At 43.0% G+C, this 26,460-nt stretch overlaps 1 protein-coding gene across 4 annotated transcripts in view; it reads left to right on the top strand.

Annotated features, from left to right (window-relative positions):
- zgc:158464 (uncharacterized protein LOC791139 homolog) overlaps positions 1-26,360 on the top strand; it is a 109,785-nt gene extending 83,425 nt beyond the window's left edge. For 2 of the 4 annotated variants that reach the window (XM_037746992.1, XM_037747002.1), the window contains 3 exons: positions 12,995-13,163; positions 13,328-13,447; positions 22,984-26,360. In XM_037746992.1, the coding sequence (XP_037602920.1) occupies positions 12,995-13,163; positions 13,328-13,447; positions 22,984-23,170 (476 nt within the window). In that variant the 3' untranslated portion in view covers positions 23,171-26,360. Of the gene's footprint in view, positions 1-6,278; positions 6,429-12,994; positions 13,164-13,327; positions 13,448-22,983 lie in introns of all 4 variants that reach the window. The other 2 variants (XM_037746982.1, XM_037746971.1) reach the window with 2 other exon arrangements.
- The last annotated feature ends 100 nt before the right edge of the window (positions 26,361-26,460 follow it).

Raw genomic sequence — 26,460 nt, forward strand, 5'->3', positions numbered from 1 at the left:
GAAACTAAAGGCAAATGTTCCCGAACGGTCCGTTGTAAATATCCATAAGATTTTGTAAAGCTACTTTGTGATTTAACATTGCCCTTCTGCAGTGGATGATAATACATTATTATGTTGTTCTACAACATTTTGTGCATCCTTTATTTCAGTCCAATGCCACTTAAGTGTTGTAGATAACATGGTTGAAATGGAGAGTTGTTAACAAGCTCCATTGTGGAGGTTCTGCCGTGTCCCCAGAGGTCAGCAATTAAGTTGGCATGTGAAAATGTTTTCAGGTCGCTATTTCAGGCCTGATTCGAGCACTTAGGCACTTGGCCTGTTTTAAAGCCTAACTATAGCTCCATGTGCTGTTGGGTATCTAGAGAGCAATTTCCCTTGGTTATGTTTCTATAGTTGCTGAAGCACTTTAGGGCTGCTGTGTAATACCAATGACTAATGATGCTGCTCACCGTTTGGATTTCAGAAGCACTTTTCTGCACTCATCAAAACATTCACAGTTTATATTCCAACAATTATGTGGGAAATGAAAGTGTCTGCAAATAAAGTATTAACACATAATGAAAAACGATGCACAGCCTTACTAAACCGTGGAGTGGGTGTAAGAAAAGAAAGAGGAGGGGGGGGGGTTAAATAAGTCCTGCCTACGCCCTCCCACCATGGTGTAACATGGTAATGCTATCTGCATAAAAGACTATTCGTCTTCATTAATGATAGGGGAATGAGAGCAGGCTAATGCTCCCTTCTGCAGCCCTTTTTCCTCCGCTGTCCCTATCGCTGGCTGCATGCTCACTCGCCTCTTCACAACACTTGGTCTGCTGTTATTATTCACTGTTGGGCTATCTCCTGACAGGTATGCAATGGAATGTAAATTCCCTGCCTTGTTAGAGTGTTGGGGGGGCTGTGTACTTGCGGTTTGGTTAATCACTCATCCTCGGTAGAAACCCCACCCGCCCCCCCTTACACACTCTCTCTAGCCTGAACCCACACTCGCCGCAGCCTCTCTCCTACCTCCCTCATGGCTGCTGAGTAGGTGATGGATGAGCCTGGAGGTGAAGAGTGAGGAAGACGCATTAGAATTTGACCACATGAAGCCTGCATGTGAGGGCATGACAAAGTGTGCTCGCATGTCCGTCAGTGTAAGCCGCCCGCATGCTTTCGACTCTGCATATGGCACACTCACTCACACACCCAGACGTGGACACGCCGCCATCGGAAATCCGAGCCTCGTCACAGCAGGAGCGGGATCAAGAGCCATTGTCACATAATCTCCTTGCCCTCTGTTACCTGCTACTAACTCCTTTCACTTGGCTCCCGGCCAGCGGGGTACCACACATTTAACACGGGAGATAAGAGCAGGCGCTGTCGCTTGCTCCCTCAGGTCTTGGGGAGCTTTATGGTTTTTTAATGAATCTTCATGGGCTTAACGACCCAGAAACCCGAGGCTCAAGTCTAATGTCCTAAAATAAATAATTGATTCGGTTACAGTCCCGCGCTGGTTATTTGCACCTGAGTTAAAGCCAGCTGTTTTGTGGGTGCCACGGCTCTGTTTCTCTCCGCTTGGCCGATCTGGTTTCCCCCCACGCTGTCCGTCACTCCTCAGCTCTGTCTCGTCCTCCTGGCCTCTGCAGCAACACCCTGCTGATAACCTTCCTGACAGCCCTCTTTCACGAGCCTCGGATGTGTCATGCCCTCTTTTTCACTGAGCGCTGCCACAGGTCTTATCTTCACTCACACACATTGGCCACACACAACAGCACTGTAAACCTCCCTCACAAAGTATAGGAGCTCCTCCAGCGAGCCCCCCTGGAAGCTCCTGGTGGCCGGCCGTCACCGACGCATCTCTTCCTTCTCTCTCCTGATAGAAGAGCAGGGAAAAGGCTTGCCACTTTTTAATGCCAAAACAGATCTGTGCTTTGAAAGAGAGCCGGACCGTATAATGTGACGGATACAGTATGCGTGGAATTATGAGATGGCATTTCAGTTCCCCCGGAGCGTTACACAGTTGTTATCTGTAATGATTTGGGTGCCGATGGGACAAACACGTCTTCAGAAGAGGCTGGTTTTGTATCCCGAGCTCTTCTGCTCATAATGCGCAGCGTAAACATCGCAATCTTCCAGCTTGTTGTGAATATGCATGCAATTAGCCAACCAAATTAAGCAGAACAAAATTAAATGGCGTTGGTGGAAACAAGCATTGCTGGTTGATTTATGGTGCTGCACTGTTTACAGTGATGAAGTGCCATGGGCTAATGAAAAGCCTGGGTAAACAAATACCTGGCCTTAAAAATAGATCCGCTCTTGGAAGAACAAAGGGAAGGTAAACACCGATAAAAAGGGACCCTTGTCCATTGTTCAAGTATTCTCTGGTTCTTTATGAACTGTAGTCGACATACAGGCTGTGAAACAAATAATTAATCAGCTGCAGCGTTTACAGCACTCAAGCTTACTGGATGCCCACCCTCAGACTGGTGTCCTGTCCACGTGACATCCTGACAACATCACATGTTTCCAAAGCAAGCAGGACATGTGACACGCAGACACACGTCCTTTGTCGATTTCAAATCGTTAATAGCCTCTATTCCTATGTCAACAGTAGGCGTTGTGTATACTAATATGGATCGAGGATTATGCAGATGATCAGGTGGTATATTGATCCAAATGCAGTCAGATAAGATGACAAAGATGTAATAATCGTTGGCTGTATTTACATATTCCCTCAGAAATAGTCCTCATTCATTTGGCTCTACGTGATTTCTTTGTTGTTTCTTTCAAGAAAATGAAATGCAAACACTTCTGTGAATAATGACAATAATCCGAGCCTAATTGTATTTAATAATCATATATTTGGACAGCGAATTTCTGTGTTATGCTATCCAGGCTTTGCATAAAGTGTTTTACAATGAGAAGAGTTCCCAACTTAAATAATAACCAAACACCAAAAAAGAAAGTCACATGACTTAGATATCATGGTGAGTGTAATTTACATTTTCTACCTGATATTCACCTCCAGTCTCTAAAACACTTAAAGGGATAGCTCGGGTGTTTTGAAATGGGTTTGTATGAGTTACTTATCCATAGTTAGTGAGTTTTTTGCACAGAACCAAAGCAATGTACTGCTGGGGACAGGGTTTGCAGGTTACAACCCCACTTCAAAACACCCAAACTATCCCTTTAACCTGTTGTTCTCACATGTACCATCCACAGAGAGCTGATAATCAGTTGAAATCTGCATCAGCCAGTACAGCTGTAAACAGGTTTATGTGTTGAGCCTTTAGGGTTGATGTGTAAATCATCTCTAGTGTGCTGCTGTTGTCACCTCAGTCCTGAATCTGAATTTGTCACTGAAGAATGCTACAAGTTGTTAAGACGCACTCATCCATGCGACAACTTGGCGTCTAGAGTCAACGATTATTCAAGGCCTTGGGGCTGGCAGTATTTTTAAATGTGTTACAAGGTGAAGGAGATTCCAGTCACACAGAGTTTTAAAAAAAACAAAACACCTGACTATTGAATCAGCCTGCATTCATTTTCACAGTACTAAATGCTATTATTCAGCTGTGCAACCAAGCGAATCCGAGCCACGCGCGCCCAAATCGTCCAACAGCAAGGCTGCAGAGAGGAGGCAGCCTTCTGCTCCCCAAACAATTACACGCTAATCTGCAATGTGAAATGAGTATTAGGCTTTTAATCTCATAGGAAGAGAGTCCCCTACTTCACCCCAAAGTAGTGGAAGTTATATTATCTCCCAGAGTTTCTGACCTTCCGTCTCTATTCCCCACCCTCCAGCCCCACCGGCCCACCACCCCACATCTCTCCCATCAGGGTAGGCAGCAAGCAGCTCCTCCTTCCAGCCACCTTTCTCCAGATTAGCCCCCTGACACCGCGGGCACAGCTATTTAATTGCTTGTCGGATTGAATATTCTCCTGTTTCCCCCTTCATCCAGCCCGCAGATATTGCTTCTCATTAGCATGGCCCGTACCGCCGTTGCAATTCCTTGCAGGGTGGAAGACAGACAAGTCCATAACATTACGCTCATCCTCCCACTGAAAACCAGCCAGTACAACACAGTGACACACTAATGGTTATGAATACAGCTGCATGCATTTCCTCTCAGCTGAAGTAGCACTTGAGTAGCACTCAACTCTCTTTAGATGAGGGGTGTTACTCTGAATCAAAATGTGCCTCGAACGCTGACAAAATAATTGCTGTCATTGTAATACTCGGTAGTAAATACAAAGTCATTTGCAATCTTTAATTGCCTTTAATTTTAAGTTATTAACATTTTCTACTGTCCGTAATTATTGTACAGTAAATGTTATAACCAATGCAGTGATGACGAAAACTACAAAAAACATCTTCAATAACTTATTGACTTGTCCCAAATGGTTCTGTATTCAATATCTGCTGGTTGATTTACTGAAACCGCCCTGATTGAAGTCCCGCTTTTTCTTCCGTAACGTGGTGATGTCACCAAGTAACATACATTGCCTAGTGGCTGGTTTGGCATGCCCTCAAACAAAGCTAGTTAGAGCGGAGCTGGAGCAGAGTCTGAAGAGTTTGGTTTGGTTGACCAATCAGAGCAGACTGGGCTTTTCGGGAGGGGTGGGGGGGCAGGAGCTCAAACAGCGTTTCAGACAGAGGGTGAAGAGAGATGCTGCAGCACAGCCGGTATGAGAAAAATAAAGCGTTTTTCGACATTAAAGCATGTAAATATATTCTAGTAGAAACCCAAAATACAAGTATGCACCTGAAAATAAGCATAATAGGTCCTCTTTAATGTGAGTTTTAATTTATTTTCCTATTTTCTTCTTGTATTTGTATGTAGTTTTGTTTCGGTTGTTTTTTGCATCTCAACAGGTGTTTCTTTTGGGGCTAATTTAAGGAGCATTATTTGGTCTTTCTGCACATTTAGGAAGCTCAAAAGAACATTCACTCTTTTTGAAGCTTCTTAATTTGTGTTTAAGGGCATTGTCTACCATAAGTAGCAACCGGATTGGTGAAATAACACAAATTTGAGTTCCTCGTACTTACTTTTATCTAGTAACATCTCTAGCACCATGGACAGTGACATTAAAACATTGTTAATAGCACTGCGAGTTGCCTCACTGGAAGATCTGTGAATGAAGATTTATGTAAAAAAAAAATAGTCGTAGAATTATACACAACACTTCTAACTTCCAGAGGAACACACACACAGGTGGACTATGTTTCTTTATTAGCCTTGGTTTCTAATGCTATAGTTTTTTCTTAGATGGCCAAAAAAAAACTCTCCCTCTCCATCCCATTTGTTGAGTATCCTCAGCTATTTCACAAGTGGCTCTTGCCCAGTGACAGATATGCATTTGCAAGGGCGCTCGATTTACCCTGGTATTACCCCGGCTGGACATGAGGCATACATTATTTAAGGGGCGAAGCCCGGGGAGTGTCCACCGCCAGGATGGATTGCTCTAAGGGTACGTTCCTGTGAGGGATATTGTCTACATTGTTGTTTATCTTAATGTAGAGGCCTAAGGTCTTTTTTTTCAAACTCAGCACTAAGAGTAACAGCAGAGTGTATGCTGATGTATCAGTGGCTATCTGTAGCTGAGCTCATGGCAGTTTTATATTTTATAGTCTGCACTCTCAAAGTGCAGCATTGTACTATTTGAGCCTGCCTCTTTAGTAAAGTCTGTCATACGGCACGCCATGCATTCATTCTAGTAAAAGTAGGGATTCTTCTACTGTATCTCTGGTGAGATTTAAGTTATCAGTGTGGGTTCCAGTCTGGATTGTGAGGATTGTTGAGTGAGAGCCAATGGAGAAGGGAACTTTTCAGGTAGGGTTGGGGTTTAATAGCATTTTATAGAATCTGATATTATCTGAATCTGCTATGCAATTCAGTTATTGAGTCATTTTAAACATTAGAAAAGTAACTTTTGACCATTAGCCTATAGTTCTTAAGAAATCCAGGTGTTTTAACTAACCTGGAACCAAATCCAATATAGCCCCCGCTATCAGATCCCAACCCTACTTACTGGTACACTAACTTCACTTCTTTTTCAGTCCTGTTGTATTCCTTTCAGCTACTGCTGATTCTTGGATCACAATATAAACCAGCTCCCTTCCACAATGCTGGCAACTTGATCTATTTTCACTTACCCCTTCTTCCTTTTCTCCTTTTTCCTCCCTGTTTCCTGTCATTACTTCCCTTTTCCTCACTCCGTTTGTCGTTGTCCATCTCTGCCTCTCGTTGCTGTTCCCTCCATCTCTCCTCTGGTGACTTGGGCGACACTTGCAGTAGAGATTAAAGTGAACAAGGACCTACCGTGGCCCCCTCCCGTCGGGCAGCTCAACACCAGCCCTCCGCTGGTGGAGGAGCTGGAGTCTCCCGGCTCCCAGACACCTCAGCCCTCGCCAGGACAGACGAGCTGTGACCAGCACCACCATGGTGGGTGTTGGTGTTCACATTGTCCGGCGTCTTTCCCATCAATTACCCCCTCCCCTTTCCATCCGTCAGTCCATTAATCATATCATCCATCCGTCATTCCATTAATCATATCATCCATCCATTCATCCATCCAATCCCTTCAATGTGGTTATAGATCTATCTGTCTATCTGATTTTATTAAGTCTGATGTGTTGCATATCTGTACTTTTACATTCCCATTTTTGTGGATGCCCTGAAATTTTAGGAGGGAATTTTAGAAAAATAAGTAACCAAGCATACCGAACATAGCTGGCTACCAAAGACATTATATTTGGCTTGCAAAGAATACCACTACCAGCAGTTCAGAAGGGCTAATCTATGATTATGTGAAAGTGTCCACTCACACTTAACCGGTCAGTGATGACTTACTGAGAGAGCTCACATCTTTTAGAAGCACTGGATGATATGACTTCAGGTAGAAGCCAAGTAATTACTGCACTTTTCCATCTGGATTACATGTGGCAGAAAATCACTAATTCTTGTGCCGGTTTTAGGGCTGAAGGCTCATTAGTTTTAATTGTGCCAAACTGCCTTCTGCATGCGTAATTGCCATTCGCTGTGACCCCCATTTCCTCTTGTCAACATACTCATAACCGTCCCAGATGTCCCTCTCGCCCGCTGTTCTCTACACTTCTACACGGATTGAAGAATCAAACTCATGTCAGGCAATTTCATTTTTTGACTAGAGTCTCTTCACCTCAGCCACATATGCCATCTTATCAAACACAATGGACAAGTAATCATCTGTTTTCAACTGATGAAGCCATTAGTTGATTTTTGAAGCCCTTCTGCAGACTCACACTCTTGACTGCTGTAATTACCCGGGGAAAAGAGGGACGTGTAGCAGAACTAATGCCAGGAATGGGATTTCCCCTGGCAAAGTGGGAAGACTTAGAGTGAGACCATGTAAGAGGACACCGCTGTGTGTTATAGGCGAGGACAGGGCAAGGAGTTGATTTATATCCATAAATCCATGGGAAAGGTTCTGGTTCCCTCTGTGATGTCAGCGGGTTTAAGATTGGCGTCCAGCTGTAAAGTGATCCACTCTCTGTCTGAGCCAGTATGGCCCCACTCTACATCTTTGGGGTCAAAGGCCACTGTGGCAGACAGGGGGGGGGGTGGTGGCCTCCGCGACCCCTGTGAATACAGTTACAATGCACTCTCTTGACCTCGGCGTACAGGCAGACACCAAGACATTAGTCATCCGTTATACACAGGACCGCTTACTAGATTGGCTCAGCCAGGGTAAAGAGCTAAGAGCCTGTATGTAAAGGCTATTGTGGCTTGCTCTAATGTAGACCAAGAATAAACAATATCCATTACAGTCCAGGCCAATCTGACTGATCCGCCCAACCTCATTATCAAAATGTAAATGCGGCTTGACAGGGCAGATATTACATCTACATATAAATGGAGTGCGCTTTTCTCTGAGTATAATGAAGAGCTTTTTCCTTTTTTTTAACATGCATTAATTATCCCACACTTTGAAGCATTTCTCCTACCTTCTCTTTCCTCTTATCTAAGAAGACTTAAAATAAACAGAGTAATTAAAATATATCCAGATTTAGATCCACCAGCTGACACTTTAGAGGGTCATTTCCTTTGTCTTGGAAAACCTAATTAGAGTTTCATTTCTGGATTTATGTAAAAGAAGAAATTCCTAGATGGTGGAATCATCAGAGATTAACGTCTGGATTCAGCAGCAGCAGCGAGGCTCAAAAAATATATTATTAAAAGCCGTCCAACAAATCATTATTTGAGTTCCTGATGCACATAATTAATACCAACATAAAGATGAGTGATTTTTTTAAAGCTGCCGGTTCCTGGGGTATCATACCACGCTGAGCACTATTTTCAGTGTGCAATGCATTCTAATGAGATGCAGACCCGTTAATCATTTCACACGTCCTGGCTGGAAAACTTAATTTTCACCTCACAATACGGGCGGTCGATGGCACACTTCTCCCCTCAGACTAGTCATCCTTTTTGATAGCAGTACCATTAGTAAATGAGAATTAATTAGCCAGCTTAATTATATAAAATTTGCTCAGGAATGTGTGCAGAGGGAAGAGGAGTAGTCAGGTTGTTCATGTACTTTATTGTAACTACGTTATTGGTGTTTCTCTTACTTTATGTTTTAATATTGTGGCCCTAACACCCCTTAAAAAGTTTACCACTCTATTTTATAGTGTTTCCTCATTTAAGATGTTTTTTTGTGGTGTGTGATGGCCACTATAAATCTCTCTCTCTTGTGCTATGCTGAATTACATTGCAGCACTTTACGTTGTGGATTGGTCGCAGTGTAATCATGGAAACGTCATTTTGACCTCTGTGTTTATCTGCGTCCCAGCCAATCAGCTCCCTCTCTCACACACTCTCCCCACAGAGCTATCTAAAGGAAGCCGTGTGTTTGAAGGGGGCAGGTCTTTCAGCCATCAGTCACCATCTGACTGACAGTTCAATCTGATACACAGATTCCATTTGCTGTGCTTTACAAGCAGCAATACTGATAACACACAGAGATGCCCCTTGCACATTTACGTACGCGTCTTTGTGCATGTGTGTGTGTGAAGGCACGTGTGTGTGTGTGTGTGTGTGTGTGTGTGTGTGTGTGTGTGTGTGTGTGTTTTCACTTTCTCGTCTCTCTTAAGCTGCCTCTCAGGGGTTTTGTTCTCCTCGGGGCCAATCCTCTCGTCAATCTCCTGTCCGCCGTGTCTCAGACTTTGCGCTCTGGAGGAAAAAAAGGAGAATGAGTTTGGCTCACTCCCATTGATATTCAGCCTTAAAACACAACAATTTGAAGCCATAGTGTCGCATGAGATGGCTGGCGATCAAAGCAGACACGGGTTCACTCACCGTTGAGCAAATAAAACGATAGCTTTTGTTTAGTTTGGAGGCTCTCCCTTCAGGGTAATACTCTTCTTGTAGAACGATGCACTCTGCCTTGTGGAAAAGACTGGGCTCTGACAGGGAAGGTTGATGGGGTGAGCTCCTCTGAGAATAGCCACTCAACCCTTTTCTAGGAGGTGGAGGGAAGAAAAGAGTTTAATCAAGGTCATATAAAGCACTGATTGTGTTGAATCTGGGGAAGAGGAGGAATTAGTGGGGGTGCTGGGAGAAAATGTGAAGAGCTGAGGTCAGGCGGATGGCTGAGTGGGCTGTAGATACACTGAGAGATGGACTGTGTGGGAAAAGCAAGATACAGAAGCAACATTCATCCTTAAGCCACACAAGCAGATACCTTCTCCAGCCTCATAAGTTTAGATCATTGATTGTATGTTCAGTTTGTATATGGACATATAATGTACAAGTAGAGGTAAAGTTTTACAGCATTTGTTGCAGGATCAGACACAATCAGTGACTGATAGCCCTGCATTAGGACCACCAGAAACAGTGGAGATAACAGATCAAAGCTGTTACTGTTCTGTCTCTCCTTGGTTTTTCTATTCGACAAGCAGACATTCCTCCACAGTCCATTTCCCCGCTATCTTTTTTTCTGTCCTTGACAAACAAAAACACAGAGAAAAAGGCAGAGAGAGACAGAACTGGAGTGTGTGAAATGGAAAGATCAAAAGAAAAGGTGAGGCGGGAGAAAAAGAGGAAGGGCCGGACACATGCAAACAGGAAGGGAGTAATTGAAAGCGAAGGAGGGTAGAGAGAGCAATTGGCCGCGTCTTCATGTTGTGATCTGTCAGCGTTGACAGGGATGAGCGGAGCAAACATGCATCTCCCTTGTCCCCTTGGTCAGTTTCCATGGAAACGCTATTTCTCACCCTTACACATATACAGTACGTTCATCCTGCTCGCACTGTATTCCCAGCCGTCTGAACTGTATGAAAAAGTAGAGAACTAATGATGTCTTTCATGTGGACTTACATGCAACACAGGATCACTGTTTGGCTGCCTAGAGTCCCAAGCATCAGACCCCGAGGAAGAGCAGCTATAGCTTCCACAGGTCTGAGGTTAGAGCCACAATTTACCCAGCCGTCATGCAACACTACAATTTGTCTGTCATTGTAAGACTCGGCCATAGCCCTCTAACGAACAAAAGTGCAGATGCCAAGATAACAACGGTAGGAGGAGTCACTCGGAATAATCATTTCCATGAGTTTATGTTTAGAGAAATGCATCAGTGAGCTCAAGGCCAGCGAGTTCAACCTGGAGCTGAGTGGAGATGAAGGGGAGCCCCTGGTGGTCAGAGCTGAAACTGCAGCACTCTGTCTCTTAATCTGCTGTTGGATCATATTCCATCACAGGCAGTGGTGGAAGAAGTACGCTGATCCTTTAGTTAAGAAAAAGTACTACTACAACAATTTAAAAGTGCTCAATTTTTTTGCATCTCTCCAAAATTTAAGTAAGTAAAAGTATTATCAGCAAAATGCACTTAAAGTGTAAAAAGTAGTAAGTAAGGACTTGCTTTTGTGGCTTGTATATTGTCATATATGACATTATTAATACTGATCCATCAGTGTATAGGCATAATTTTACTGTAGCTGGTTGACATGGAGCTAGTTCAGGTAGTGTAATCACGTGGTGCCCAACCTTGGGTTGACGCCCCTTTCAGAGGGTCATATGATAAATCTGAGGGGTCGTGAGATGATTAATGGGGTAGGAAAGTTCTGCTACACAAACTTGAATTCATTTTTGGTACTTTTCTCATGAAATATTGCATAATGTTATATGTAACAACAGCTCCCGACCAGACACTGCTTTTTTGTAAGAGGTCACAAACTGAGAAAAAAAACTGGGAACCACTGGATTAATCTATAAAAAGTTATTGCATTTGTTAAACCTGGTCATATCTTTATATGTGAAATCTGAATCTTTAAAGTAACTGGTAACCATAGCTGTCACATTTTGTGGAATAAAAAGTACAATATTTCGTACTTGAATAAATACACCTGTGATCACAAGATCTCATCATGCAGCACTAGAACAGGTTTACCGTCTCAGTAGAAGATGGTGATTTTATTGATCCAGTCCAGTCAAAACACCACGTAACTCGAACTCACTTTTAATTATATTAATCTCTCTAAACTCTAGAGAGTTACTGTTTTTTTTATCTATTTAAAGTGTGTCGGCACTGGAGACATGTCAGTGAAAAACATTTCCAGTATCTACAGAAGGTCCTCTGTTTTCCTGTTTAGCGCCACTTAGGGGCGTCCGGGAGCTCAATGAAATTTGTTGACATGGCGTTGTCTCGTGTAGCCTAAATTGATTGATTGATGCTGTCAGCCCTCCTGCTCAGTCTGGTCCAGGAACACTTGGCAAGCTCACAAACTGTAATGGAATCCTCTGACTGGAATAAAGAGTCTAGACGGACCCGTCTCCATCGACATGTTGTGAAGATCACAATGCCTGTGTGTCTGTACAGCACCTGCCATGTTCAGCCCAGGTAATTAAACGCCAGACGCAAGCGAGAGCTGCAGAGACAGAGACAGAGGCAATGGCCGTGAGCTTCATACTACATTAACTCCTTACGTCAAAGTGTTGGATCTTGAACCTTAAAGCTGCCAACAATCTCCAGCTCAAGCTTGTCATATAGCTGTTGCTGTTATTGCTTGAGAAGCGTGTCAGTGGCTCTAAATGGGTCTTTCCAAAGCCCAGGGTGCTATGACATCAATTATAGTGATGGATGACGGAGGGAAAATGGCTGAAACACACAGGTACACGCACAAAGATGACAACAATACGACTCCGACCTCCATCGTCCAATAGTTTGGCTTCCATAAAACTCTGACAGAAGTGAGAATTCACTTTCATTCGGCCTTGTGGACATTATCTCCTCTTTTGTTCTCACGTTAGCTTTTGTAAATAACTGTAAAAGTTTATCCGCGTCCCGATTGGCTGTGAAGCTGCTCAGTGACCTCCAGCAGTTGTGTCATTAGCGCGGGTCACCTCCAGCCCCCACACGCCATCAAACACTTCCCTGTGAAGTTGCCAAGGGAGCTTATCATGCCCACAGTTGACCGTGAGAGTTTTCAAAAGCCAGTTTAATGTTTAACTCGCAGTACCTGTGCGTGGGATGTGTGTGTGAGCGTGCGTATTTTGTGCAAACGACCTTTCCGAGTGGGCTTCTATGCATGACTGTGCACATTTGTTAGTGTGCAGTTGAAAGAGTGTACATGCTCACACGTACTGTAGCATATGTGGGTGTATTTACAGATGCATGTGGTTTGGAAGTTTGTGTATTTTGTCTCACTGGGATGTGTGCACAGTGTGGAAGGATTGATTTATACCTCCTCCACCGTGTGTACACATGTCCTTCAGTTGGATGAGTTACACAAAGTGACACTTTGTGTGTGTGTGTGTGTTGAAGCACAACCTGTATTTCTGCTCCCACACACACACACCTCATTGCTCTGTTCTAGTTTAGTAGATATACATGTCTACTTCCTGTTAAGAACACTCGCTTTCCCAAGTGACCTTAACCTGAAGTCTAGCTCAGGGTCTCTCACTGTTTGAAAATAGCCATTACATTCTTCCAGGATAAAATGTTTCAACTGTTGCATTTTCCTTCATTACAGTCCAGTTTGACGGCGTGGACAAGTCTCGAATGTCGCCCACCAAGGACGGGAAAACCCGCCCGCTGCAGCGACACTCCAGTGGCTGTCTGGTCAACACCAAAATGTCTTCGCTGGACCACTCCTCTCTCGGGGAGCGTATTGACCCCACCATGCCCCTGGAAAGCCAGTTGTGAGTCGGATCTCGGTGTCGCTTTGTTACATTTTATTTCAAATGCACCACTTTGGCCCTTCATGAGTAGATTTGACCCTCGTTGTTTGATTTAACTTGTTCTATTTTCTGCCATTCCTTTGTTCCACTTCTTTCTCATCCTTGTTTCCTGTTGTTCACTGTAGCTGGTATCACGGAGCGATCAGCCGAACAGATGCTGAGTCTCTGCTCAGGCTGTGTAAGGAGGCCAGCTACCTGGTGAGAAACAGCGAGACCAGCAAGAATGACTACTCCCTCTCCCTTAAGTAAGCAGCACTCTTTTTTTTTTAAATAACAAGCCTCAAACAGTATTATCAGATACACACCAGAGACACACAGAGCCAAAGAAGTGTAGCAGCTACACATGCATACCGGTGGAGTACACATTGTGGACGAATCTTGCTCACAAAGGTCCTTGTATACCTGTGCCCCAGTAGTCTGCTGACTCGGCCTTTTCAATATGGTAATAAGTTTCACCTCTCAGACCTCTATCTCTCACCTACATCCTGCCCGTCCCTTGTCCTCCACCTCCCCCCGGTAACCCCTCTGACACTGTCGGCTCCTTGATTTGCTGATGTGCCCACAACACAGTTAATGTTGCCCTTCATCAGCGACCCCCGATCCCCGCCGCATCCAGCAGAGGGTTCAAAGGAGCCGCTCTGATTGGTTTAGTCTAGTCTGACATTTGGTAGAGGTTACTTTAGCTTGAAGGCCCCGCAGTGAAGTCACTTCCCATTCTTTAGACGGGAATGTGCGCCTTTGGCGGGTTTTAGTTTAATGATTTTTCACTGCCAGCTGCAAGTACCAGGTGTCAGAATCATAACCACACATTTGTAGCCCTCTGAAAACTTGCCAAAGTCAACTTTGGTAAATTTGCTTCAACCATCAGCTTTAAAAATCTTAGTATCTTTGCTGACAAATGGTCTTTTCACATTTACTTTATATCCAGTCCATTTTACATTTCCAGGCAGGCTCGACCATATGACATTTAGAGAAATCTCCACAGCTCCATGACGACCTTCAGATGAGATGAAACTTTAATATACCACGAGACGTTGATTAGCCTTCGTTATTACAGCGGAGCTCATCTTGCTGGAGGCTTATACTGTACGTCCTGGCAAGGAAACATAATGCTTTCCACTGCTCCCATTTTCTCCATGCTACTGTAGCTGACTGTCTAACTTCCTGTCTCACTGACTGATCATCCGCTTATTTTTCTGCCTTACTCATTGAAAAAAAGCCTAACTTACTAACTAACTACATGCTGAGCTGCCAACCTCTTACACACATTCTGACTGATTACAAACCAAACACGAAATGCCTGTATGACTGATTAAATACAAAATGCTGTATATTTAATCTGGTTTTTATAAGTAGCCTAAAACTGAAATGTAAAGTTGCCGAGAATTTTTTTCAGGCCAAATTAATTTTTCCTTGGAGATAAAAGGGATGTAAATGTGAGTAGGAATACATTATTTAGTACTCAAAAAAAAAGCTATGGTCAAAAGGGACATCCAGAACAGCTAACAGAGGATTCATTATTATTATTATTATTATTATTTATTATTATTTATTTATTTATTTTTATTGTTATTATTATTATTATTATTATTATTATAAGTATTATTTATACATGTATTTATTTATTTATTTATTTTTAACCTTTAATTTAATAAACCTTTATTTAACCAGGCAAGTCCCATTCATATTACACAAACCTCTTCTCCAAGGGAGCACAGCAACAATGCAGTGTTTCAAACGAGGTACATGCAAAACATACAAAACCCATAAAACAAACATACAGTGTCTCAGACAACATACACACAAACGCTTAAAACACAAACAAATTAAAACACAGTACACTGTTTCAGTTGAGATACACGTATACAGAATCATATGACCAGGAAGACAGACAGGAGGAGACGAACCTAGCTGAGGAAGCAATTACAAACTTCGATTGAATTAGCCTCCAAACCCTTCTCTACATTTTTGAATGCTCTAATTGGGATCATCCTATCGAGCTGCAAATGCATCTGCAAGCGGATCCAGGCTGCAGGGGCAGACAACATAAAAGCCTGTTTGGTCTATTTCAGTGCGAGCCACAGGGACAGACAGTAAGAGGGTGTCATCTGAGCGCAAACAATAATTACTAGTTTTAGGGGACATATACACACAGAGATAAGAGGGGAGCAGACCAAAGATAGACTTATAAATAAATATGTACCAGTGAGTGAGTCTGCGCAAGGCCAATGAAGGACACTGAACTCATAATACATGATCAATAGCTGTAAAGTGCAGAACTATAAGTGGACTAGACCCATACTCATATAGGTTTTGGATAAAGGGGGTGTGACGTGTGATAATGCAGGGAGTGAATTTGACAAATGCTCTTCTAATAAGCTATATTTTTGAGCATGAACATATAATGATACATTTTTTGTAAAGCTAGAGAGAATTAATCCACCCCATCTCTCTATTATGGTGAAAAAGGAGATTACCTAATGCTGGGGGCTTTACCTCCCCAAATGAAATAGCTGATTGCTAGATTCATTGGATAAATTGAGTGGAAGTTTTTTTTTGGGGAGGAAGACCAGAAGGGACTGGAAAAGTGATGAAACCTATATGAATGAATATTTTGCTCACATAATAAAGTCTACCAGGCAATAATAAGAGCAAGGTATTTCATCTTAAATAAAAAGTTTAATTTGATTTAGAGTGTGGGGTTCAAAAATGTTTTAACCTTCTGGTTCAGTAATGGCCTCACTAACATTCATATAGTACTGTAACATCCCACAGTTGAGCAGCTGACCCTCACTAATGAGCTGCATTAATAGAGCAGATGATAGTGGAATAGAGTAAGTAAAGTGTTTTACTAATGGGCTACTCAGCTGCTAAGGTAGAAAGAAGCTTTACTTGTTAGTTTATTCATGGTGATTAATTCAGACCATCATGCCACTTCCTAGCCTGCTTCTCTGACCTAAAGTTTACTGTTTTCAAAAACGAAAAGCAAGTGGTTTTATGACACTCTGTGACACCCATAGTGGCTGTTTGTTACACTGAGAAGTAAAAGAAGAGAAATAATGCGGTGTGATTCAGTGGGAACTGCAGCGTAGTGTGGCTCTGACTAGCAGAGGTACTTTTTCCCACCTTTTTAAATCAACTCAAGTGGATGACCTCAGGGCCCGCCTAAAGCTTTTTGGGGCCCTAATCAGAATGGGATTCAGTGGAGCCCTGGTGGCCCTAAGCAGACATTTATTTTTTTAGTGGTCAATTGTGGTGGGAATTTTCGTCTTAATAGAATATAAAACATGAATTCACAGAGAGGGGCTGTCCCTGTACCCTGTATCTCACCTGGTAGAGCGGGCGCCCCACGTACCAGAGCTCCATCCTGGCAATGAATTGACAGAGAGCATCAGTCTTTCAGAGTTTGTTTATTTATTGCAATAAATAAGGTTCAGATTTTCAAGTGCGGATCTCCCACCTCGCCGGGCTGGTTAGATAAAGAAGTTCAGGTAAAGATATTTTCACCCTTGGCAGGTGTCCTTAAACACCGTGTTTGTCTGTAGAGTCATGACCTCATGTCCTGAGTGTCTCTTTCTGCCTCTGTCTGTTGAGAATGAATAGTTGAAGGCTTAACTCCAGGACTTCACTTCTGATAACATTGGTTGTGAGTCTGAAGGTGAATTCCACAGCTTGTCAATTCTGATACCATTGGTTCAGAAGCTGAAAGCTGGATTCCACGGGAGGCAGAAAGAGGATTTGAATAAGGATTTCACCTGCCAATACACTCCTCCCTTTTAGCATTCCATGCTAATTTTGGGACCTTTACTCATGTGAACCTTATAAAACTCTGAACGACTGATGCTCTCTGTGAATTCATGTTTTATATTCTATTAAGTGGAACATTTCCACCAAACGTTTGCCTTAGGCAACCCTCACAGTTGATAGGGGTTGGTATTGATGAGGGCAAAAGTCAAAGTGATAGAGAAAGAAGCCACTCAAGCAGGGGTGGTCAAACCTGTCATGCCAGGGGCCACATGGGGGAAAAGTATATCATCTTGGGCCATGAGCCTTTGGATTTAAGAGATTGAGTTTGAAGCACTTTGTTCTGAACACTTGAATCTGTAGCAAGATGATTTTATCACCATTAAATTTCACTCACCAGTGAAGATCATTTCTAATGGGAACAGCGATACTTTGCCTCAGACTGAAGAATTGCTGTCAGGTCAAGTGCAAGTCTTGTAGTGGAGACTCAAAGTACATCACAGAGGTGACTTTCGTGTTGGACCACGGTCTGTTCTTGGTCTGCGTCAGAAGAGAAAAATGTTTTGATTTTTTTCTGTCATTGTCTTGGAGTGGTACGATGTATTATATTGTAATAATATAGCTTCACAATTTACTGCATTTGCGAGCTAGAATGAGAAAGTAAACAAAAAGCATTAACATAGTTTTTGAAGCTTTCTGCCTCTGTGTGTTTGTGTAGACATCCACGTGTATATTTGTGTAAGTCGGCTCCAGGCTGTCACAGAATGTCAAATCTTGTGCCTTTGGCATCAATCAGATCAAGCTACGAAAACAGCGGGCCGATGCGTAGGAATGACAGGTGCCACCGTACTGCAGGCAGAGGTTACTCTGAGTTCAACCTGCACACACACAAGCCCGTCTCCCCCGCTGCCACTGAAAATGAGTAGAAACCCAAGGTGACGATCCTCCATGTCTGAGGTTGCTGAAAAATGTATAAGGCCATGAGGTGGCACGCATGTGTATTGCATTATTGATAAAAGACGTCGTTGAGACCTCCAGCCTCAAGAGTCCTCTGGCCTGACGGAAAGCATTTTCTGTCTGTTTTGCCCTCCTAACCCTTTTTTTCTGTTCACCAGCCCCTCTCCCCCTCCAACCCTCCTTTTCTCTCCTTTTTTTCTCTCTTTCTGTGGAGAGAAACCCTTTTAGGTGTTTGAAACATATTAAACCCCTCAGAAGTCTGTCAGAGCAGAGTGTCATCCTGTTTCTCACCTCGCGAGAGAGCTTTGCACAGCGTGTTTCCACTGGCTGAGAGGAGAAATTGGTAGTGAAAGAAGAAAATCTATCCAACAGAATCTGTTTGATGCCAAAGCACAGACGGGGAAACTAAATAGCCAATTGAAAGAACAACCAAAAAGTCTTTGCATCTGCAATTTAACTCTTTTCCCATAGGTGCCTCATGCTTATATGGTGTCTTTTTGATTCTGTTTAGACAGAAAATATCGGATTTCCTCGAAGCAATATTGATTTTTAGCAGCTTATTTAGCCAATTGAAGCCAAGTTTTTCAGTCTTCTATGTTCCATCAACAGATGGGATATAGATGGCAGATTTTGTTTTGTAAATTCTGCTTTACTATATCCTTTTTTACATCAATTGTTTATTACAGAATGGTTGGGCTCGTCTCAGGTAGACTCATTCAATTTGTGCTCATATGAAATAATGGGCGAACAGGATATCCAGTAATGCTTAAAAAGGTCATCGCTTCTGCTAAGGATCATTATCCTTTGGGCGGATGACTTTGCCTTTTCTGGTGGTGCCACAGATTCGCAACACTGAGAGCATCATTCAGGGAGCAATCCAATATGTTGAAGGTGGAGAGATAAGCTGTGATTGCTGTCAGGCTGCTCCTGCTCTGAGGACTACAGGGTTCAAATCAAAGTCATAAACCTCAATAAACAGGACGGCGGACCTCCCCGCTGAGATTAATCCTGATTAGACAATGGAAGTCCACAAACACACAGGGATATGATAACACCACAAAGGCCTGTCCTCTCAAAAATAGCCCCATATTCATTTTATCAACAGCCGTATTTGCTCTGTTGTCCTGGTTTCTGTCTCTGCGGGACTGAAACATGATAAGCAGCCCTGAGCACCGACTGGAAAATCATTTGGGGAATCTAAAAATGCTGCTATTGATGTGTTTGCCTTTTTAAGTGTGGCTCTGTGTAACCTAACGCCAGTCTCCCAGCGCTCCACATGAAGACTCATCAAATGCACTTTTCAGGGAGGATTTCTTTTTTTTTTTTTAGATGAGCTCTCCTGGCACCACTTGCAGAATGGTTGAACTGTAGAGACCTGTGGCGAGGGAAATTTGTCCTGCTCTCCTCAAATCATGATGAACTTGTTAATAGCACGAATAAATATCGAGGCCAGAGGAAATGGAGGTAAATGGAGAAGTCTGATAGCTGTGTTTACTCCAGTTTTATAGCCCGACAAGCCTGCAGCTTTCTGCCTCAGCTCACCTATAAAAAATTATGTTAGTATTAAATATTCTCCATCATCTGCCACATGCGGTACGGAGGATTCCAAAACACCGATTGCTTCATCTTTTTTTTTCCTGTAATAATCACACCAAAGTTAGAAAAAAGATTGGTTTCATCATGCATAACCTCACAGGAAGGAATCTCCATTTATCGGTTTACATGTATTCTTATTCTGGATGGATGTCCCTATATTGAACCCTGTGCATTCGTTGCTCTCTTCCTCTTCAGTGTTATCTCTGTGCCGGTTTCTTTCCCTGTGCATCAGGGACAGAACACATCCGCAGGCTTTAACACATGCAATTACGAGATAAGTAAAGAATGGACTTGCATTACGTTTAAGGTGCCAGAAGCCCAGTTCTTGCTCCTGTTCATCACAGATAATGGGCTCATCCACAAATATGTGTGCATATTTACAGTGGGAATATATTCAATGACCTAAAAAATATGGCTTTTGCTAATTTCAGTTGCTTCATTTGTCCGCCTGACTATTCATGAACCCATATTATGATCAGGAACAGAAACAAATATACATGTAACAGAGGAGCATTTCATGTGATAAACCTCACCAACACTCTTGACCACCCTGTTTGGTTGGACCGCAGAGGGCCAGCTCTACTAACGCAAAAGTCTGTCACTGAGTGAGCGACTGAGTGATGAAGTTACACAATTGGTTGGCCAAGTGTAGTATAGTGTTGGAATAACTTAAGTTGGCCGTTGCTCTTTCAAAATGAAAAGGTGGGAACAGTCCCTATTGGCGCATTTCCACCAGATCCGGAGACGGAGGTCGTCTCAACACTTACCATTAATTTCCTATGGAAAGCAGGATATGCAGTCGCCCAGTGCATGTAGGACTGTTGCAACGAGTTGGAGAGGGTCTGTATTTGCATAAAGTTGAAAAATCTCAACTTTATGGAAATGAGCCCGTTCAGAAGTACATTTTGGTGGATTGTTTAGACGTAATAACAGAAAGTTTATGGGCAGGCTGCCATGTTGTTTCCTGTTTGAAAAGGCAAGCAGAAACCCAGGGACCAATCATGTGCATTCAACTATAGGGTACGTCATCGCTTGAACTGAGTGGAGCAGCATGTCCCCCGGTGTCCTCGCCGGACCTGGTGGACATGTACCGCTGGATTTAACATTATAGACATGACCACTGACTATTTGTGTAACAATTTAGCCACAAATTCACAGACTGATCAAACAAGGTCCAGCCATATACTCGATTTTGACCGAGTCTTGTTTCACTGTGTCCTTTGAAAATAGAGATGCATCCTTATGTCTGTCACAATGATATTACCACATCCTAGTCTTGTTGATAGAATAAATAACATCTCTTCTACTTAACATCTTGTACACACTTATCCTGGATGTGCACAGTCCTCACGAGAGAGTCCTATTCCACACCATCTTTGACAAAACCAGGATGCTTAGTGCAGATAACACTAACAGGCCCCATGAGTAAATGGGTCTGCAGCTTTCATGCTTAACTGATGTGTTTGGCTGCTTGTCACAGCAAGGGTTGGTGAGAACGGGTCATTTTTTTGCATTTGAGCAACAGGGGTTACATTTCAGATTATGGAAGTAACCGATATGAAGTAGAATAAGTGGGAGTTCAGTGAGCTGGAAAGAGCTGGTGCACATTATGTTGATGACAGGCCATAATGCCCACTTGCAGCAAGTGAGTGCAAAGTATTTGAGCCTGCAGCCATCATAACTTGCTAGAAGCATTAGCAGCTGATTGGAAAAGCTATTATGCTAATGCATTTTTGTAAAGACAAATGATCAAAACTGTATATTTACTGCAGGATATAGGGACCATTAGTTTTGTATCAGTTCCTCGCTGAAGCTTACCGTCGCATCACTTAACTCCAAAAAAAAAAGTAATTTTCTATTTTAAAGCAGAAGATTACTGGCAAGCTGTAAACTGTATTGATCGAAGGCCCCCTAGAAACACACAGGGAGCTTTTAATTTGCTGTGCATTTATTGCTGAAGCTTAAGTGATTTATCCTGGGGGTTCATTAGCCTCATCCTTATGCTCTGCATGTGAAACCCAGCACCATAAGCAACCTGCCTTTTAGTCTCCTCTTCCCCAGACAGCTCCAAAGTTATCAGAGGTAATCCAGCTTTCAGAACATTGTCACGTACTGTAGGGAGCAGCTACTGTGGGAGTAAATGAGAAAGGAGCTGTCAAGGAGGGGCGGTCTGTCGACTTCCCCACATAGCAGGCTTCTGACATACTTTTCCCTTTAAATTGGTTTTTAGCCATGCTAGCGTCATGGCTCTAGGCTCGGCAGTGACGGTCGGTTGGTCCACTTCTTTGGTCTAGACTGAAATATCTCAACAACTATTAGATAGATTGCGATGGTACAGATATCCATGGTTCCCACAGGATGAAACCTAATGACCTTGTGATCCCTCACTTGTCATGTTGCAATAAGTTTTCACTTCTACAAACACAAGGAGTAATAATTGATCTTCTTTGTCCTGTCAAAAGTTTTATAGAAGTCCCTTTTATAATGGTTTATGGGGAAAATTGCTGTTTGGGTCACAGGGGATTTTTCAGTTGCAGTACCACGAGTGGGCACATTGGCAGCCAGGCTGTGTGGCGGCCGTAGACTGTAAGACGTAGGCACCGTGACGTCACTCATTGGTTTGTAGACTGCTGTTTGAAGCCTTGAGTTTGGCATTTTGGCCAACGTCATCTTGGTTATTTGCAACCAAAGGTGACACGAGAGGGTGGGGCTAAGTACAACCAAACGATTCAACATTTTTAGGCGACCAAAAAGGTTATAATTAACTTTCATGAAGTGAAAACACACTGTGAAAGGGTTAAAAATGTAAGACAAAAACACGGACAACTCCCAGACCGGACAACGCCGTGGTAGCAACCTGTCAACAAAGTAGCCACGCCCTAAAGCATCCCCTGCTTTATGGTCTATTTGACTGTAATGAGACCATAATTTACTAAATGAACATCATGCTGTATTGAAGAAGACTTGAAACTAGAGATTGAGACCATAAACTCATGTTTACAATGTTTACTGAAGTAATAAATCAAGTAGAAGAAGTAGGCTCATTTTCTCATAGACTTCTATACAATCACACTTCTTTTTGCAACCAGAGGAGTTGAAATTCTCATTACATCCTGACAGCAATCAATAAATCAAATTCTCTGACAAAAAAATTGAAAAAATCCAGTATCTGTTGCTGTCACAGGACTGGAATAAGACCGTCCAATCATTTCATTCAAATTAAATGATTGGACGGTCTACCTGCCTGTCTACCTATCTGTGTTATTTGTCACCAGAGTCTTCCACAAGCTGCTAGTTTGTCAGCTGTGAGTACTAACAATAGCCATGTTCATTGTTTACCTTTTATTATGATAATTTTGAGGGAATGACTTTGGAGGGAGCGGACGGACTGTCAGCGTTGTCAACTTGGCAGACTCTTGGTCTTGTTTTTATGGAACTAATAGCATGTTTTCTGTCTCTCTCTCTTGTCTCCGTCTGTCCCCAGGAGCAGCCAGGGCTTCATGCACATGAAGCTGTCGCGGACGAAGGAGAACAAGTACATCCTGGGCCAGAACAGCTGCCCTTTTGACAGCGTGCCCGAGATCATCCATTTCTACTCCAGCCGCAAGCTGCCCATCAAGGGCGCCGAACACATGTCCCTGCTCTACCCTGTAGCCATCAGGACACTATAGTGCTCTGGGTCACCTGCAGGCGTCGGCCCCTGCGGTACCCACTGGGCCACCCTGTGGCTCCTCGCTTCCTGTCCCTCTGGACGGAGCCCAGTGGGCTCGCGGGAAGACGAACAGTGGCATCCCAAAAAAACTGCTGATCCCGACTCACCTCACTGGCCGACGGATTCCAGACCTGTTTTGAAGGCCTACTGCATACCATCTTACACATACAGACTCAATGTTGCAGAAGTCTTTATTGTTTTTTATTTTATTTTATTTATGACACCCACTTCTTTGCATCACAGACTGACTATCTGATGAACAATCATTTCATTGATTCTTGAGCTGATTTCCCTTAGCACTTAAAACACTCAAAGAAAAAGATAGGTACAACATTGTGTCACTGGGGGCGTACCTTTTTATCATAACATGTTGTACCTTTTTTCCTAAGAGTGCACTTCATGAGCATTGTGTGTGAACTAGTTTGTTAGCTCATTTGGTTCGGCTCTGTTGATACTGTAATTGTTTGTAAGGGGACTTGAAGATTGTAGGAGCCGTGTAAGGGAAGCGACGTTTATGAGGCATGTTGGGTGATATTGTCCACATGGGCCCCATACAGTGGTCAGGATATTGAATAAACCGGCCTTGTATGAATGGTGTGTCCCCAGCTGCGCGGAAATAACAGGCCTGTGAGCAGTGCAGACTGATCTCTCTATCTTGTCATAGTGCATGCTGTCTGCTATCCATCACCGAGTGGGTGTATCACACCAATGACAGTGTAAGTACCATAGTGGTGAGACAGGCAGGAGATCATGATGGATGGGTCAACCCGTCTGACACAGTACAATTGGCTGAGGCTGGAGACCAGAGCCTGTCCAAATGGACCAAATTAGCCCCGCTATCCCTCCTTAGAATGGCTTTGCATCGGGAGAATGAAATATGCCTGCATTGTCTACCTCAGAAAAATCAATTTCATTCGCCCATCTGCAGATCAATAGGTACAATGGGATTGCAGACATCGATCTGCCCTCCCTTCGACATTCCCAATTCCCTTAAAAATTGCGTCATCGGTTTTAGGAACATGCGTTTTGAAACCAAGATATTTTTTTTCAAGCAGATTTTTCCAGATCAGCAATTGTATGTATAGTCACTAATATGATACTGTGTGATGTCAGTAACAAATGTTTGGTTAATGCCTTATAATGCATGGGTCAAATCAGTCCGCTAGATCAGCTGATTTCCAGTTCTGCTTTTAACGATTGTTCTGTGACTGTAATTTATTCTGGGGTAATTATTACTGATGTGTTACTCCTTTCGTGATGGCCCGTCGGCCCCCCTGCCCTTGCTCCTCATTGTCCTGTGCCGATGTGATCGTGTTTTTTGGGACTACTCCAGCCTCTTTTTACTGTGGTGCTTTGCATTTTTTTTTTTGTTCTTTCAAGTTCTGCTAAATGCACGTTTGCCTCGGTGGCCTGATGACCGGGACACGAGTCACGGTGTCTCCTGACCAACTGGGTCGTCGAGCCTCGCGTGAGAGACGATCGCATATTATTCTCCTCCCCCCGGACCAATCACAGTGCAACCTGTTCGAACTGGGATAAACCACCTACCTTCATTCTGTCATGCTTCCACTTTGCATTAAAATCTCTCTATCACCTACCCTTTACTACCAGATGTGCATACATGTGTGAATGTGAGTGCATGTGTCCGGTATATGAGAATGTGTGCACAGACTCTCTGAGTTCCAGTGTGTTGTTTTTTTGTTACCCTGCTGGTACAAACTGGTGACAGCCCTTGCTTGAACCTCTTTGGTTGTCAGAACCTTTTTTTTATTTCGCCCTTAAACTCAAGAAACTAGAATTCAGCCCCATGACTCTTTAATTTTAATTTCTCCTCGTGTTTTCTCATTAACCACATTTTAATTTAGCAACTCCTAGGAATGACATGTCTGTCTTGTGGCCTGCTCTTTGCAGGTTATTGTAATATTTTTAGTCCCCAGCATATAATACTGCTGACCAATTACAGCAAGAAGAATTCTAATGAGAGTGCTTAATACTTGTAACAAACTGCCTCTGCAGAGGAAACCTTTGTCAGTCTTGTGAGTTGCAAAATGCTGTGGTTTAATGAGCAAATCCCAGTAAAAATGGAAATTTTAGGGGGGCTTTGGTCCAAGCTGAAAATGACTGACACTAGGAATTAGAAAGCGATTAAGCGAGCATGACCACTCTATATACGAAGTCAAATACATTTTGGCTTTCTCCGCTGTGTGCTATGCAACTATAAACTGCAGTCATTGAAGGGAAAAATGATTGGAGTGTGTGCCTCCACCAAATGTTTATGACAAATGTGATGGTACAAAAATGTCCACCGGTAAGTAATCCGCAGAAGTTAAAGGGAATAGTGTGCAGAAAGTTGGATGTATACAGACGTTTATTTTGTTGGTGCAGTAAGTGAGTAGACAGATGTTGCTGTCATTAGATAAGTATGTCATATGAGGGCGTCTGTTCACGTGATGAGGCGAACTCTGCAGCTTTATTAAGGAATAGTATGTGATGTCGAAGTGGACCTATGTATTTCCTTGAGAGCAGATATCCTAAGAAGAAATAAAACTATACGTGTGATGTATCCTTTATGTTCCGAATGTTCCCTGTTTAAGAGATCAAATGTTGACAGTAGAGGCTCTTTATTTAGTTACTGCTGCTGCTGCTGATGAGTGTTACTCTACTATAGGAAAGAGCCTGCGTGTGACGGCCGCACTGCCTAGAGAGAGGCCTTAGCTTTGGAGAAAGGGAAAATGAGAATAGGGGGGAGGGATTTGCTGCAATCAGCAGACACACTCTTCACATTCGTATATTTCTATTATGAGAACCTGAAAGAACCCTTCTCCCTTAGAAGTGTCTTAAAGTGTGTGTGTGTGCGCACAATTGTTCATGCATGAAACAGTGTTTGTGTGTGAGTGTGTGTTTGTGTGTACTGGTGTAAGCAACCATCAGCCATTGACTTGCCCCGTGTGTGTCTTCACTTTACTGTGGTAAAGTGGCATGTATGAGTTTCCTCTGTGTACATTTCCGTGCCACGTATGTATGCACTACTATAACATATCTCTGTACAGTCCCTCATGGCCAAATGTATATACTGAATGTATTGTATGGGGACATAGAGGCATCAAGGTTCAAAATAAATAAAATCGGGTTTATGAGTTAACGTGTGATATAATGTTTCACTGATCTTTTTTTGTTTCCAAACTCCAATCAAATTTAGCGAGGGATAAGCCCCTTTTACTGTGCCTTCACCATCGCCGGTTACCATGG

This window comes from Sebastes umbrosus, chromosome 2, assembly GCF_015220745.1.
Source record: "Sebastes umbrosus isolate fSebUmb1 chromosome 2, fSebUmb1.pri, whole genome shotgun sequence".
NCBI lineage: Eukaryota > Metazoa > Chordata > Actinopteri > Perciformes > Sebastidae > Sebastes > Sebastes umbrosus.